The sequence below is a fragment of the Oncorhynchus kisutch genome, linkage group LG7 (assembly GCF_002021735.2).
Source record: "Oncorhynchus kisutch isolate 150728-3 linkage group LG7, Okis_V2, whole genome shotgun sequence".
Lineage (NCBI taxonomy): Eukaryota > Metazoa > Chordata > Actinopteri > Salmoniformes > Salmonidae > Oncorhynchus > Oncorhynchus kisutch.
In genome coordinates this window covers 32,717,316-32,734,409 of record NC_034180.2, presented here as the reverse complement: position 1 = coordinate 32,734,409, position 17,094 = coordinate 32,717,316, and the positions used below count along the sequence as shown (strand labels likewise).

Here is a 17,094-nt window from a genome sequence, read left to right as displayed (position 1 = left end):
GCAGACTGGGGCTAATCAGGTTAGCACTCTAAGATCATCCAGCCTGGAGGCAGCTGAGCACTGATGGCTTCACCACTGCTGCACGGCAACACTTACCTTAGCAACCAGAGGAAAAGCACTTTGGTCTGCTGTTTCATGACAGTTTTATTACAGTGTTGTTAACATGTCATAAACAGGTGATGATTTTCTGTTGAAAGCTTAGAGTTTACAACTGACTTCCCAGTTAACTTGAGGTGTCTCAATTGGCATAGAGTGCTTGTTATGTTTTTCTCTGTTGGTACAGACTGCTCCACTAAAAAGTACAGGCAGGGATACAGAACATTGTTCCAGTAAGGCAGTATCTCTCTCACTTGACTGACTTGCAGTCTAAACATTAGAAAGGTTATATTCTAATTGAAGTATGAAGCCATGGTAACACTCAGATGAAGCCACCCTCTAATGGCACTGTTCTCCTGCATTAGATAACAGGTCTTGACACCTCTTCTGGGAGATGGAGACAGTGGCATTTCATGAGGACAACGTTCCTCTAATGAGCTCCACCTTCTGTGACACGCTGCCTGCCAAGACCTTCACAGCTCCACACTGGATCTCACATCGATCTCCTCCAAGATCTGAGAACAAGACACTGTCCCCCCCTGTCTGGCCTTCAAAAGCCCTGTCTGGCCTGGAACACACTGATCATCTGTCTGAGTACACTCACAACTATAGCCTGCATCTACAAGTCTCCTGTAAACTTATGCAATCAGGGGTGAAAAATATAAGCTGTGCTTTGTTTTCTTTACATAATTTTTAACTAAAGATATGTAAATATAAAACAGCAGCAACTGATTAAGCGGAATTTGCATGTGGAAATAAGGAGGCAGCATAAGCCGTGGGGGAAATGACAATATGGTGGGCTGCAGGAGGTAGAGGCATTCTATTCTGAGCTTCTGAGATGACAGAGGAAAAGCTCTGTACAACACACCCAAAGGAATTCACCTTTCACTAAGAAGCGTGCTCCAAGCAGTTGCCTGTGGTGACAGGGGAAAATGTCAGGCGTTTTATATCTCTCTCTCAATGGTCAAAATGGCAGTGACTTATCCCACACAAAAACTTATCAGAATAATAGGTTTTATCTTCCCCATAATAAAGTCTCTGTAAATGAATTATTGATAGCGCACTAAGCGTAGATTTTAGGGATGCTGATGCACATTTGTCCTAAACAGCACTAAGGGCGATGTTATTCAGTGGTATTGGACTCAGCTTTCCTTCTCTACCATGCTCTGGCGACAGGCAGCCTCACTCAATGAGTTGCCCCCATTCAACCTACAATCCCCACATGAAGCTTATAGGACCAATGAGGTCTCCAGTATGCACACAGGCTTGTACCAGGGCTAGTTTGTATGCAGAAGCACTTCTCCAAACAGTTGGTCATCCGGGAGGTGAGCACCTGCATGCATTAACCCTGTCTCTGCAGCTCTGACCGGGGTGCAGTCTTTCCTATTAACAATGGGACATAGTGCTGCCAGGCAAATTCATGGTCATTGTGAACAAATCTGATCAGCAGAGAAACTCATTCCCCACACAACCTTGATACAGCACCAACAGGCTTGACCATTAAAATGCCTTTTGACAAAATTGGGGATTTTGAAAAGGAAGTGTAAAATATAAAATTTTGATGCAATACATTGCAAATCAGAACATTTGAGGACAATAGTTTGAGAACAATACCAGTTTATGAAAATGTTTCTAAATGATGGCAAATTGACCAATGATGGCAGATTAACCTTCTCTCTTGGAGCCTGTGTGAGAACCTAGCACTCATTGCTGAATATCCAAACGTGCTTGGACAACGAGTCGCTGTCAATTGTAGGCTACATTTTCTCATGGCTAGCATGAGAAACCACACCATATAAAAAAACACTATAAAAGCCTGGTCAACTCTCAGCAGGTCCCCCTTGGATTTTTCCTTGACAGGAAGCGCCGTGCCTTCTGCTGAACTTGTGACTCTGTCCCTTCCCTAGACCACAGGAGACAGAGGAGAAAAGGGAGCCTGTTCCCTGTAGCACAAGATGTGGGGCACTAGTGGCCATGGATTCAACTTGAATTGCACTCACAGCACTTCAAAGACATTTGACACAGAACAGCTCAGGCATGTCCGGTCGGAGGTCAGTGCTACACACTCTCCCACTGTTCCTCAACCTCAGGTTAAAAAGAAAAACAAGCCACACATTTATGTCAAGATGACAGAATGTTTGTTTTACTTTATTTCCCTGCAAAAGTAAATGATTCAGAGAAATCTATAAGTAGTACTTCAGTAAGGACACACCAGTTTCCTGTAAAGGATAAAAATAAGAGCTTGGCCTAAGTGGAAAACCACTGTATCCCCAAAATAGAGCCAGGGCACCCATGTGAAGAGCATTTGATGTATGAGCACAAATGACAAAGAGGTACAACAGAGCTAATTTGGAATCAAATCTCAGTGAGTTTTACAAGTACATTCCCCCACTCATTGTTATTGGAACATAAAGAACCAAGCTTTCTTTTTGATGTTTACTCAACCGTTATGACCACCATAACAAATAAATTGATTAACATGTTTTAATAGGAAGCCTACGGATGAATGCAGAGGCCAAAATGAGCTCTGTACTGCGTCGCCGTAGCCTCAACTTTTGTAGCACTGGAGAGCTCCATATAGCTCCGCATTTACATGATTGGTTGACGGTAGGTGAGGGCGGGAGGTCCTGTATAAACACAAGCTCACTTCCTTAACAGCTCTGCGCTGCTCCACGAAGCGCAAGAAGTATGAATGCCCTGACTTCTGAAGAGGCCGTACCGCAGTAAATGCTTCACGGCCAATGCAGACATCGGATTGACCAAGTAGCGCCTATATATGAACGTCATGGCCTGTGAAACGACATGCTGAAATCCAGAGCACACATTTGGTGAGCTTAGGCACTTTTTTGTTTATGGTTTCTGTGATGTGCTGTTCAAACTGATTTTACTGAGTTGCTCTCCACAATGAACATCTCAGATGGTAGCGTAGGCCTACACCGTGAACATAACACAGTGACTCGTTTTGGGATGATCAGTTTGTTTTTATGCTGGACATTTGTTCATAAAACAATTCTAGTTCCCCTGAAATTAAACAAATAACTTAGATTTTATAAGACACACTAGATTTATCCTATAATATTCTGTCCGTTTGACAAAACCACTTCTAACAAACACTATTTATAATAATAATAAATTATAGCAAATAAAGACATCAGGGTATATCAAGAATATACTTCAATGACCATAAAATGGCAACCTTCCCAGGGATGCACTAAAAAGTACCTGGACCTGTATCTTTAGGTGACATTTCTTAGGCAAACAATTTTACAGTTATATATATATATATATATATATATATTCTGTAGCTTTCTTTGGGTTCAGGAAAAAACAGGAACCACCATTTCTGCATGATGACAAACATAACTAACAATAACTTATCATAACATTGTAGGAAGGGCCAAGACACCAGAGAAACAAGTTTCAAAGGAATCTACAAAGAGATTGGCTATATGATCACAGAATACAACAGTTAGAAACTGCAGACAGAGAGTGACACCCACAACAAGGCACCTTAAGCTACAATCCAAATCATTTCATTGAAAAAAAAAAAAAGACTAGAAGATCCAGTCAGCACATAATGAGTCAATATCATTAGCCCAGTGGTCTGTGGAGCACACTGTTTGTCAGATCTGGGTGTTTAAATTACTTTCAAATGCACTTTGAAGTAGGTATTTAGATGTTGTTATGAAAATACAAGCAGTTGAATATTAGAATGTATTTTGGGAAATACATTTGTAAAGTATTTGAAAATAGTCAAATACAGACAATTGTATTTTCAAATACAAATATTTTAATACCATGCATTTGAACCTGGTCCTATGGGTGATATTTTAGTTTGTCATTTTTAATTGTTTAAAATAAAAAAGCAATTTATAGGAAATTATTTGAAAATACTTTAAATAGAAGCGGACTTTGGCCACATTATTTTGAAATACTCAAATTACACCGAAAATAAGTATTTTGCATAATACTTATTTAAACCCTGCTTGTTTATTGGCTGAGGGAACTATTCATAGGAGGATGGCTGCTCACACAAATGATGGGAGTAAGATAATAGCTGCTTATGGGTGGCATTTGATAGAACTATGGCCATACGCTACTCTGTGTGTGTTTGTTAATTTAAGTCTGTCTACATCTTTTCACTGGTTTTTAGTTCAGTCCATGCAGCATATTTCAGGCCATGCTGGATTGCTAGACGAAAGAGCGATTTTCTTCAAGGCACAGCAAGAGAGCACGATTACTAACCACAATCAGTTTACATTCAGTCTGGCAAGGAAACCTCTCCTTCGAGCAGCAAAACACTTGCAATACAACACTAGCAAAGATGACTGTCAGCTGAGTCTTATGCAGCATTAGAGAAAGCCGTTTAGTTTGAGGGTGGACATGGAGTATAACAATGTACAGACAAGTCCTTTCTCTTAAACCACATTCTCAACATGCAGTGGAGAGGACTGGTTTGGACTACTGAAACCACGATGCAATAGAGAACTATTAGTATTTTTTCTTGACTACTTTTTGCTGCGGGACATTTATGCAAAACATAAAACCAAAGTAAATTGGAGATCATGTTTTGAAATGGTTGACTACCTGGACTTGTCCAACAAGAAGACACCTTTTTCACAGTCATATTTATAAACAATAAAGGGATGGCACCATAAATACATTGTTATTAAACAATAAGCAGCCTGCCCCTCGCCCTTCAGCACAATAATATCACATACAACGGGCAACTACAGAATAGCAAAAATAACAGCCTTGACAAAAATAAAAAATACAATAGCATCAGGTCCCATTGGGTTCCTTGTGCCTTCTCCTCCATAGGGAGTGTTAGAGCTCCGAGATCCACTCTGCCCTCCATCCGTCTGTCCTGTTCTCTCACTGCAGATGGCTTGATTACAACCCGCAACCCTCTGCCTCACGGAGCTCTACCACACCAGAGCCAAGACCACTCTGTCTCGTAGGGTAGTTGGTGAAATTCACCCCTACTCCTGTCCCAGTGTCCTTCCTCGCTAGTTAATTCATTCCATGCAACTTATAGAGGGAAGAAAGGGAGAAAATTATGAAGCAGTAAGTCAGAAAATGACAGCACTTTTGTTTGAAGTATCCTCCGTATGGTTCATTTATGATGACAGCTTTGAGAGATGTTGTGGTGTGGTCACTGACTTCTGTACACTGAGGGAGAGAAGGCCACTTGCATCCTTTCTCCACATCCCCGCCACAGGGCTGAGGAAGAAATTATTTCAGCCTTGGGTTCCAAAGAACCTCCAAAGACACAATCCAAATGGTCTCACAAACATGGGTCCAGTCAGAGGGGCTGAGGCAGTTGGATGTGATTCTGAGGTTAAAAGGTAAATATGCAGCATTGTGGCATCTTTCGCTCCCTTATATCACAGGTGTAGGTCACTGGTTACCCACTGGGCTGTCCATGGCGTAGTAAGGGTCTGGGGTCTCTTGGAGCTCTGTCTCAACGGTTTCAACCTGGTCCTCCTCCTCCTCCTCTCGGTCCTGGGAGCTGGCCATGGTCCCGTAGCTCTGGTGAGCTGGGGAGGGCATCGGGGTCAGGCCTAGTTCCGGCTCCAGCAACACAGATGCCAGAAACAGCTGAGGAGAGGGACACAGAGACAAGTTACTAATGACTACAACTGAGATATTACCCATACAGATCTTCTTGTTATGAGAATATTGTACAACTCTGTGAGGAATTGAGAGAGTGGTGTGATTGAAGGGAGGCAGGTACATTAGATGGGGTGGTGGAGGGGGTGGAGCTTCTCTCTGCATTAGCGAAGGCCCCTTCTGCTGGCTGGTCAGCAGACACCTGGTCTGACATCTGAAACACATTGGCACAGAAGTCATTTAGCCTTTGAGGGCCTGTGCTCTACACCCACCCACGTCATTGATTTAGGCCTATCGTAAAAAACTGTTAAGGCTCTGCTAGCCTAGAGGCGTCACTACAGACCCTGGTTCGATTCCTGGCTGTATCACAATTGGGCCAGCGTCGTCCAGGTTTGGCCGTCATTGTAAATAAGAATTTGTTCTTAACTGACTTGCCTAGTTAAATAAAGGTAAAATAAAATGTAAATTAAAAACTCCACTATGTCCAATTGTTAATACGGTAGCTGACCTGGTAGCTTGATGACTTGTCAGGCTGTTTCCTAAGGCATAGGCCAAGGAGGGAGAAGGCAAGGCAGGAGAGCAGGGACACAAAGGTGAAGAGGGTGATGGAATGCACTGGACCTGGAGCACAAAGGAAAGAGAAGAACCACAATCAAGACCTCACCACCATATGACCACTCTAGCTGCCACTAAGCTATATCTGATTAACAGTGGCTAGCCCACATGTATTGGTCCGTTTGATAGACTACGGTAACAGGAAGTACGCACCCAGTCTGAGCACGGAGAAGAACAGGAGCCAGAACATGCAGAGGATGGGCGCCACGATGACCTGGCTGATGGCTGCAGTGTGGATGCGCTGGTTGAGCTTGGTGGGCACGTAGGCATAATAGATGTTGTAGCGGTCCACCATGTGTTTCAGGATCAGGTAGAGCAGCCCTGAGAGACAGACATTACAGAGCTGACTGATGAGGACATATGCAGCCAATCACCTATTATAATATTGTTAACTTCCGTCTAAAGCATAGTTGTGGTCAATTCAACTCCCATTCCTGTCAGTTGACTTCAGAATTTAGTTGGAACTGACCAACTCTGGGCTACATAGTGAATCACAGGTTAAAGACAGCATGCAGTTGAGCCCAGGACTGATACAATGTGGAAGGCATGCGTCAAGGCCTGGAGAGTAGTAGTAAATAAAGGATTGTTGCGGCTCTGGGCAGAGACAGGAGTAAAGTGGGCGTCTGGCTCCCAGCTCGCTGTGTCTGAGTGTCTGGGACTACAGCACATTCACTTCACACAGTCTGCACCAGGCTGGCAGCAGAGGTGACCAACATTACAGTAGCAGGAGAGAGGCTTCCACTCCACACCGAGCGGACACACACGGAGGAGGGGGCACGCACAAACACACTCACCAAAGGGCATGATGATGGGACAGGTGATACTGTAGGTCATGCTAACAGCATAGATGCACATGGTCCAGGCATACTGCAGACCAAACTGGAACTCATAGGCCTGGCTCTGGAGAGACCGACAAAACACACTTGAAAAGAAAAGTTACATCAATAATTCACACAAATAATACAGTCAAATACTGCTCCTCCCACCCGTTTGACGTGGATGCGCTCGGCCCCGGGCTTGGCCAAGCAGAGACGCAGCGCATACACCATCAGAGCTGGGATACGCAGCAGCTCCATGGCCGTGCCAATCAGGCTGGACGTGATCACGTAGTTCACGAAGAACGCTCCGTTATCAGGCAGGAACACACACCTGCACACAGAGGAGAGGAAGCAAAGCCTAGGTGAATGTTCGCTGTATATGGCAGTTGTTTCAATGCCCGCTAAGCATATGGTATCATGGCATTAGAGGGCAGAACAGTTAAACATACTCAAATTTGATATTCTTGTCTTCCAGGAAATTGACATCAAACAGCCACCTGAAGAACAGGTCGAGACTAGAGAAAGAACCACAGGTACATTAGAGTAGAAGCACAGGGTCTTGGATCAAGTGTAATCTCTGTAACGATCATAGCAGGAAAATATAAATGAGCTGTTAGGTCAGCATGTATGTTTCTATATTCATACCTGGAAAGACCCAGCGAGGGCAGGATGATCACCATGAACACCAACAGTACAAAGCACTTGTGCATCGTGATCTGGTTCTCACTGGATCTGAGGACCCCACAACATAGACCACATTACAACAGAGGACATAAAGTTACAAAACACGTTTGGAACATGCAGTATATGTTAGATTTGCACTCCCTTACACTATTTCAAATGTAAAGGACTTCATAGTGGGCTCATTACCACGAGCAGAGCTTTTCACACCAATAACTGTAAACATTTGATTTGCATTAAGTCGTTCACACACCACGCCTTCACAACACATGGGTGGGTGGTGGGGGCGGTTATGTAAAGAGACGGTGCTCATAGGTGCCGTGTGAGGTTGTCTCCTCCGGATGCAGAGCTATTCTGCTCCTCAGTGCATAGTGACCATTGTGCATATCATTATCTCTACAGAGATCACTATGACAACCTGACTAGAGAAGTAGCACAGGCAGACAGAGCACGCAGAGAGGAGAGAGCGAGAACTGTTGAAGAAGGTGTTCAGGGACAGAACTAGGCCATAGGTTGAGTGTCAGACAGTGTCTGCTGGGGCCTGCAGCAGTTCAGTACTCTACCTGGTCCAGTGAGACTCGAAGAAGGCAGAGTAGTAGACTATGAAGGGTAACAGGACAGAGAACGCCCAGAGCAGGAGGGTAGGGAAGAACTGAGTGATGATCGGGCTCTATGGGGAGAAACCAAAACATTATGAGTTCATTTTAACATAGTTCATTCTGGAGTTTATTTGCTTTGGTACAGCACCACAAACACTGTAATTCTGAAATGAATTCTGACCCTCAGGCTGTCAACAGGCCGGGTGACGTTGAGTTTGTCCATGGTGTTGACGATGATGGCGGGCGTGGTGAGGAAGAAGAGGAGTAGGAAGAGGAGGATATTGAGCAGGACAAAGCGCAGCCACCAGCGGGAGCCACACAGCGACAGGTTCTCCCTAGAGACAGAGAAGTAAACAAGAAGTCAGATACTCATCTATCCAAAAGCCTTCGTCATATCGCCACTAATCTGTACTACTATGTAAACGCACAAAGTATGAATACAACAAAAGCAACCCCTAAAGTGCGAGGGAGTATGCTCTAGCGCACTGACTACTCTGGAGTGGATAACAGGTTGGACACAACACACTCCTTTTTAAAGAAGGGAAACAGTCGGTTACCCAGAGCGACATGCAGAGGCAATGTGTCACAGCCGTGACCGGGAGCCCCAAAATTGTCTAGACTACCTGCACCAGGAAGCAGTACTACTCCCTCCACACAAACTGCCATACACACAGCCAATGAGGCATGAAGCACAAACAGCGAGCGCCGCGTGGCGGGGATCCCTCACCGGCTAATCCCACCATACACATGTAACACTCACATTATGTGACCTCAGAGGGGCTGATGGTTCTCATCTAAACCATTCATTTTATAACTGATCTCAAATACACTAAACTACCAACAAACAATTTCATTAAATAAAAAATAAAAAACACACCATCTAAGATAACCCACACAAATATAATTCTAAAATCCATCTAATTGAGATGGTTAAATGGTTGAGTGGAACGGCCACATGGCAGTGACTAGAGACGGCACTGCCATGTGGCAGGGCACAGCTCGTTAATATGCGTCAGGTTGAATTCCGGCCTAAGTACAGTTCGATAACCAAATGGGAGGGAATTTCAAGCCATGATCTGCTTTCAGATCGCCTCCTCACTCACCAGATGATGTCGCTTGGAGCTGGGGCATAGCCTACACCCCACCTGTGAGACTGAACTACCGTGGTGATGCTAGACTGCTTGGGTCTCCGACGGCAACCAACCCGGCTGTAGTCCTTGACAATACTGTAGGGAGAAACACAACACAAAGTCGTCACACAAAACAGGCAGACACACACTCATGAGCACATTCAACCAAACCCTGTAACATGTTGGCGTGCCATGCATGCACTGCGGGAGACTGCAGAACAGTGAGTTAACATGTCAGAGGTCAGAGTTCACTCACACAGCAGTCATCCTCTCATCCCGAAAAGTCACGAAGGCGATGCCCAGCCTCTTGAGCGAGATGCGGTGCTTCTCTGCATTAAACTCATCAGTCAGTTTCTCCTCTAGCTCACTGTAGTACTGCTCTGCATCCACCTGCAAAGAGTTGAAAAGCAACATACCAGTATTATTCATTAAGTCTAGTCATGTCCCTTATTGAATTTCTATTCATAGACGAAACTGCACATTGCCGCTCAAATCAAATGTAGTTTTTTAGTGCCATCCAGTGGCAAAACGAAATCAATGCACCATAATTACTATGACCAAGGTTCACAAACGTTTCTGTTCCAAAAGTACCTGCTCAAAGCCGCACACATCACAGCAGAATATGGTAGCACAGGGGTGGATCTTCATCATGATCTTCCCCTCCTTCTGGGACATAGTGGCGAAATACAGCCTTCCTTTCATCGCCTTCCGTCTGAAACACAACAAATCTAATCTGCACAGAGGAAAAAAACAACAAAACAGTGATTGTATTGGATTACTGACTAACTTTTCTATATTGTCATAGTTACTGTACCGCTCAGAGTCCAGCATCATCAGTTTGTGTACATTGAAGCAGAAGCGGACGTCAGTGACAGTACAGCTGGGGTAAGCCTCACTAGAGTGGAGGGAAGAGGGACCAGGTGTATTACTATCAGCATTATTCTGAGTGCGTAAAGAAGTGAGACGTAAACATAAGATTACTGGAAGTGTTTTGTGATGAGGCCTGGGTCGGAGATCTCTCTGGGGATGCAGGTGATCATGAGAGTCCTGGCCACCTGACAAAAAAACAACAATAAGTTTGCCAATAATAAAAGTAAGATGGCAACCATGCATTACACACATCAAAAGGTGTCTCTTTCAGTTTTCAGAGACAGTAACCTGACTATGTTACCTAGTAATCATTACACATTTGGCCAGTGGTGGAAAAAGTACCCAATTGTCATACTTAAGTGAAAGTAAAGATACCTTAATAGAAAATGACTCAAGTAAAAGTGAACGTCACCCAGTAAAATACTACTTGAGTAAAAGTCTAAAAAGGTATGTGGTTTTAAATATACTTAAGTATCAGAAGTAAAAGTATAAATCAAATTCCTTATGTTAAGCAAACCAGATGGCACCATTTTTTGATTTTTTTTAGTTACAGACTCCAACACTAAGACATCATTTACAAACGAAGCATATGCGTTTATTGAGTCCACCAGATCAGAGGCCGTAGGGATGTTCTCTGGATAAGTGAGTGAATTGGACCATTTTCCTGTCCTGCTAAGCATTTAAAATGTAATGAGTCCTTTTAGGTGTCAGGGAAAACATATGGAGTAAAAAGTACATTATTTTCTTTAGGAATTGTTGTCAAAAATATAAATAGTAAAGTATAGATACCCCCCAAAAATACTTTAAATTACTACTTAAGTACTTTACACCAGTGCATTTGGCCAGGTTTGAGGAGCCCTCACACACCTTCTCGTCCTCTCTGTACTCCAGGCGTGAGGAGTGATGCGCCATACACAGCACTGTGATGATGAAGTAGAGCAGAGCAAAGATACTGTGGAGCCACAGGAAACTGTCCCTAAGAGAAGATAAAGAAAAGGCATTTCACATGACTATTGAATAACCATGATGGTCAAGATATTCATGAACATTTCTTGAAGTTGGCAAAAAGAGAAGACCCAGCCCTTTGACCTACTTTGCAGGAAGATTAGCCACAGTCGTTCTTCCAAAATTCTCAGGATTATCCCCTACAGAAAAGAAAACATGACAGTTATTTGTGTAACAGTCATTTCTTTTGTAAGAAAGAGACTTCAAACTTGAAATAGACTTTAAGAGGAATACCCTCGTCTTTACATGGTTAAGATGGCAAATGGATCAAACAGAGGATTGTCTCATCCAATTTAGTAAAAACTCAGTGAAAAGTTTAAGACAAAATTGCGAGATTAGTCACGTCTCCACCCTCTATTTTAGTTTGGCTCCATTTATTTACTGTTTCTATGGTGACCGATATAAGGGTGTTGGTTAATTTAATGACAGGGTGACACAATGGTCCATATAGATGACAGCCAAAAGTAATAAAGTGGCTATGGAGAACCCTGGTCCCCCCCAGACCTCAAACATGTTTGCTTTACATTCTATATGGGAGCTTGCTCAACATTTAACTGCCAACGGTCATCTACTCTACTATCCATTACAGCTAACAACTTCTGACACCAAAGTGTATGTCGGGAGGAAATTAAAGTTTTCATATTCATACTTTGCTTGGGGAAGGCCTAAGTTAAATACCACTAATGTAACTCAATTGAGCAGTAAGTCAAATTGCAGACAATGTCTGTCTGTGTTTGTATCTGTGGTGTGTGTCTGTGCGCGCGCATTTGACTGTGTGGCCTACGTTTCGGATGTCCCTGGACAGACTTTGTCAGTTTGTGTTTATAACTGTGGTGTGTGTGTGTGTGTGTGTGTGTGTGAGTGCAAGCCCACCCACGTGTGTCTGTGTGTGTGTGTGTGTGTGTGTGTACGCGTGCATCTGTGTGTTTGCATATGCATGTGTGGCCTGTTCTCTCCTTGCGAGGTGCCCCTCTACCTCCCCTGCCGTTTAGGATATCCCTGGGCCTCCCAACACGGGCCAAGGCCTCCCTCTAAATTACCTAGGAGGTTCCCGGAAAAGTTGACAGGCAGGATGATGGCCAAAGACAGCAGGCAGACCACGGTCATGAGCAGGATGATGTGGCGCTGGAAGGACAGGTAGGTCGTAGCGTCGATGCCACATTTACTCCTGATCTCATCATCCCTGGAGAGACAACACAGAGAGAGAGGATCTTCCCAGGGTGGCAGAATCAGCAGGCTGGGATTTAAACTCACCCTAAAAGAGACTAAACCCAGAGTTAGAAAGAAGCAGTGTGTTGTTGAGAAGGGGACTACAGAGGACAGCATGTACTTGCTGCCAAACATACCCCCGTCAAACTGACTATCCTAACGATCCTGGACTTCGGCGATGTCATTTACAAAATAGCCTCCAACACTCAGCAAATTGGATGCGCTCGTTGGCTGGCCCTCGCTTCATATTCGTTGCCAAACCCACTGGCTGCAGGTAATCTATAAGTCCTTGCTAGGTAAAGCACCGCCTTATCTCAGCTCACTGGTTACCATAGCAGCACCCCCCCTAGCACGCGCTCCAGCAGGTATATTTCACTGGTCACCCCCAAAGCCTATTCGTCCTATAGCCGTCTTTCCTTCCAGTTCTCTGCTGCCAATGACTGGAACGAATTGCAAAAATGACTGAAGCTGGAGACTTATATCTCCCTCACTAACTTTAAGCATCAGAGGTCAGAGCAGCTCACAGATCATTTCACCTGTAAATAGCCCATCCAACTACCTCATCCCCATATTGTTTTTTTTCTTTTTTCGCTCCTTTGCACCCCAGTATATCTTCTTGCACATCTATCACCCCAGTGTTTAATTTCTAAATTGTAATTACTTCGCCACTACGGCATATTTATTGCCTTAACTCCCAAATCTTACCCCATTTGCACACACTGTATATAGATTTTTTCTATTGTGTTATTGACTGTACGTTTGTTTATTCCATGTGTAACTGTGTTGTTGTTTGTGTCGCACTGCTTTGCTTTATCTTGGCCAGGTCACAGTTGTAAATGAGAACTTGTTCTCAACTGGCCTACCTGGTTAAATAAAGGTGAAATTAAAAATAAATTGAAAAAACTATTTGAAAAAAAGGGTTCCAAAAAGGTTATTCGGTTGTCCCCATAACATAACCCTTTTTGGTTATACCTGGGACCCGAAAGGGTTCTTCAAAAGGTTATCCTACAGGGACAGCCGAAGAACCCTTTTAGGTTCTAGATAGCACCGTGGGATTGTGGAGGGAAGTGTAGAATCGTCTTCTGTGCCAAGACAGATTCAGAGGTACTCCACGGTAGTGATATTGTGGGGCCTGCTCCTCATGCCTCAGTGTAACTACGCCACTCCACTCCTGCCAAACCTGTGGTGGCTAAGGGGAGCCCAAGCGGAGGGTCTGAGAACCCACTTGTCTCTGAAAAAACAGGAGGTGCCTGCTGGTCCCACGGCAGGGAGGCAGGCCAGGCCAGGCCACACAGCTCTATCAGGGTGGGTTAGCACTTTTCCAGGGATCCCAGGGTGAGGTATACAGTCAGCTACTAACACAAGGACTAAAAACAGCATCCAGATGCACCCAAACTCCACCATAATACTTTGGAAACCATGGACACAGAGGAAGTCACTGTTTTACGGGCCTAAATTTGTTGAGTGAAAGTGAGTCAGACTCGAGCAAGTGCAAATACTCTATGGTAAATCATGGCACAAATGATCCCATGAGCACACACTCGTTTGTTTTCACTGCTTAATGAGATATAACACGAGTTTGCGTTTTGGGATGACAACATTGAAGAGAAGAACAATAAAACATGATAGAAGCGAGGATGGGGTTGAGAGTTAAAGGGTCAAGAGTTTTACACTTACTTCATATGATAGATTGTTGTAAGCCAAGAGCAGAAGCCCTAGAGATGAAGCAAAGACATAAAACATTCAGTGGATCGCTTATTAAATACAAGTCGCTGACAGACTATGTGGTAGGCATTGCACAGCACGCCTGGCTCGCCACGCATCTGTCATTTGCATAACATTAAGGTCTACGAGCTGAGAGGATAATGGGGCTTTAATAGGTCTAGTCTGAGGCATAAACGACTTTACTGCTGTCAAACTCTTGGAGAAGACCTCATGTCTGAGTCAGTCCTACGCCATCATAAACATGGTGTGTCACGTCGATGGTGGTGGTGACCCTAACCAGTCACGCAGGTGTCTATGAAGTCATTGTCTGAACTGTCCGCCTTTTCATATTTTGTTTGTGCAGTTGGACGTTTTATCAACTCAATTAAGGACAAGTGCTTTGGTCAAGTGTCAGAAAAAGGTGTGCCCCACTTTTATGCACACTCAAAAAAAGGTCACCCTTCATAAGCTATACCCCTAGACCGATCCTACGGTCTGGAGTTGGAGCCATAATAACAGTTGGACTCACCAAGTCCTTGGTCTCGGAGTCTGAAGGGCTGGACTCTGACGGGGACTTCTCCTTCTCACTCTGCTCTCCGTAGAACAAGGACGTGAGGCTGAGAAACAGAAGAAATACCAGGATTATCATATTGATGGACAATGTGTTCCTTCCTACAGAATAGGAGGGAAGGAAGCTTATCATGTAGATTGCCATCCCATGAGGGAAGATACTGTACTGCATGAGCAACAAGTCGGCGCAATGAGACTACAGCCATTAAACACATTCTTGGATGGATGATTTCTAGACAGTTACATGGACAGCGTTGAGTGTCTGTGGAAAGTTAATATCCTTTCCTTCCCACAGACAGGTGGGCACAGAGCTTGCAGACAGCATGAGTGCTAATAGTGTTGGCTGGGTCTAATAGCTTTACCATGCAGGCCCCTGTACTCCTCTTAGAACTCAAGTCAAACTGAAACAGAGGGTTCTCCAGCGCAGCTGAGATATCAATGATATGAGGGGAAATAAAGGAGCTAGACAGGGTTCCTGGAATCCAATGAAGCATTGTGATGATTAAGTTTGGTGATGCTTCTCTCGTGGCGACGTCGCTGACAACGAGACACTTTAAGCGGATGTCGCTGACTCGGGGGTAGCAGAGAGCCGCTGCTGGTCAGGCAGAACTAATCAACCTCACTGGAGAGTAGCTCCAGGTCAGGCAGAAGTAAGCTGTTGCAGAGCCTCAATCTGCAGACCCACACAGACTACTGACTGGACCTCAGACCACTTCGAAAGCAAAAAAAGGTCCTAAAAGTCAGAAAAATCAGAATTCTCCTACAGAGCTACTGTGTGTGTGTGTGTGTGTGTGTGTGTGTGTGTGTGTCTTTGCCATATTATGGTATCAACATTGGAGATCTTGGAACAAAAATAGATACTCACAGATTGTGATGTGTGTAAAAAGTGATTAAAAACTCATTATAGTAAAGCAATGCAATTCTGTAACAGCTCATTCAAAGCAAGAAAGCCAGGGAAAACAAAGTATTTTGTACTTCTTATGGATCCCCGGGAGCAGCTACTCTTCCTGGGGTCCAGCAAAATTAAGGCAGTTTATACTATTTTAAAAACATTACAATACATTCATAGATTTCACAACACTCAGGCCCCTACTTCACCAATACCACATATCTACAGTACTAAATCCATGTGTACGTATAGCGCGCATGTTTTCGTGTGTGTGTGTGCGTGTGCATGTGTCGGTGCCAATGTTTGTGTTGCTTCACAGTCCCCACTGTTCCATAAGGGGAACTGCTTACGTCAGTTACCTGATGTGGAATAGAGTTCCATGTAGTACTGTGTTCCTCCCGTAGTCTGTTCTGGACTTGAGGCATGTCATGTGGGGTATGCATGGGTGTCCGAGCTGTGTGGCAGTAGTTTAGACAGACAGCTCGTGCATTCAACATGTCAATACCTCTCATAAATAAAAGTAGTGATAAAGTCAGTCTCTCCTCCATTTTCAGCCAGGAGAGATTAACATGCTTATTATTAATATTAGCTCTCTGTGTACATCCATGGGCCGTGCTGCCCTGTTCTGAGGCAATTGCAATTTTTCTGTCCTATTTTGTGGCACCTGACCACACAACTGAACAGTAGTCAAGGTGCAACAAAACTATGGCCTGTAGGACCTGCCTTGTTGATAGTGTTGTTAAGGCAGAGTATCGGTTTATTAGACAGACTTCTCCTCTTAGTTACACCTGCATCAATATGTTTTGACCATGACAGTTTACAATATAGGGTTACTCCAAGCAGTTTAGTCATCTCAACTTGTTTAATTTCCACATGATTTATTACAATATTTAGTTGAGGTTTAGTGAGTGTTTTGTTCCAAATACAATGCTTTTAGTTTTAGAAATATTTAGAGCTAACTTATTCCTTGCCACCCACTCTGAAACGAACAGCAGCTCTTTGTTGAGTGTTCCAGTCATTTCAGTCGCTGTAGTAGCTGACGTGTATAGTGTTGAGTCATCCGCATATATAGACACTCTGGCTTTACTCAAAGTCAGTGGCATGTCGTTAGCAAAAAAAAGAAAGCAGCAAGGGGCCTAAACAGCTACCCTGGGGAATTCCTGATTCTAACTGGATTATATTTGAGAGGCTTCCATTGAAGAACACCCTCTGAGTTGTTAGACAAGTAACTCTTTATCCACATTATAGCAGGGGGTGTAAATCCATAACATGTTTTTCCAGCAGCAGACGATGAT

At 44.0% G+C, this 17,094-nt stretch overlaps 1 protein-coding gene across 3 annotated transcripts in view; it reads right to left on the bottom strand.

The window, feature by feature from the left end:
• Positions 1–2,217: 2,217 nt before the first annotated feature.
• Positions 2,218–17,094, bottom strand: part of LOC109894486 (calcium permeable stress-gated cation channel 1) — a 34,903-nt gene continuing 20,026 nt past the window's right edge. For 2 of the 3 annotated variants that reach the window (XM_031828968.1, XM_020488008.2), the window contains exons 4-23: positions 14,870–14,957; positions 14,314–14,351; positions 12,468–12,610; positions 11,516–11,567; positions 11,290–11,398; positions 10,534–10,607; positions 10,367–10,447; positions 10,144–10,264; positions 9,809–9,942; positions 9,526–9,648; positions 8,604–8,757; positions 8,387–8,493; positions 7,788–7,874; positions 7,592–7,657; positions 7,311–7,473; positions 7,119–7,224; positions 6,478–6,645; positions 6,218–6,330; positions 5,834–5,923; positions 2,218–5,697 (exon numbers count right to left, since the gene is read on the bottom strand). In XM_031828968.1, the coding sequence (XP_031684828.1) occupies positions 5,497–5,697; positions 5,834–5,923; positions 6,218–6,330; positions 6,478–6,645; positions 7,119–7,224; positions 7,311–7,473; positions 7,592–7,657; positions 7,788–7,874; positions 8,387–8,493; positions 8,604–8,757; positions 9,526–9,648; positions 9,809–9,942; positions 10,144–10,264; positions 10,367–10,447; positions 10,534–10,607; positions 11,290–11,398; positions 11,516–11,567; positions 12,468–12,610; positions 14,314–14,351; positions 14,870–14,957 (2,218 nt within the window). In that variant the 3' untranslated portion in view covers positions 2,218–5,496. The remainder of the gene's footprint in view (positions 5,698–5,833; positions 5,924–6,217; positions 6,331–6,477; positions 6,646–7,118; positions 7,225–7,310; positions 7,474–7,591; positions 7,658–7,787; positions 7,875–8,386; positions 8,494–8,603; positions 8,758–9,525; positions 9,649–9,808; positions 9,943–10,143; positions 10,265–10,366; positions 10,448–10,533; positions 10,608–11,289; positions 11,399–11,515; positions 11,568–12,467; positions 12,611–14,313; positions 14,352–14,869; positions 14,958–17,094) is intronic. The other variant, XM_020488007.2, reaches the window with a different exon arrangement.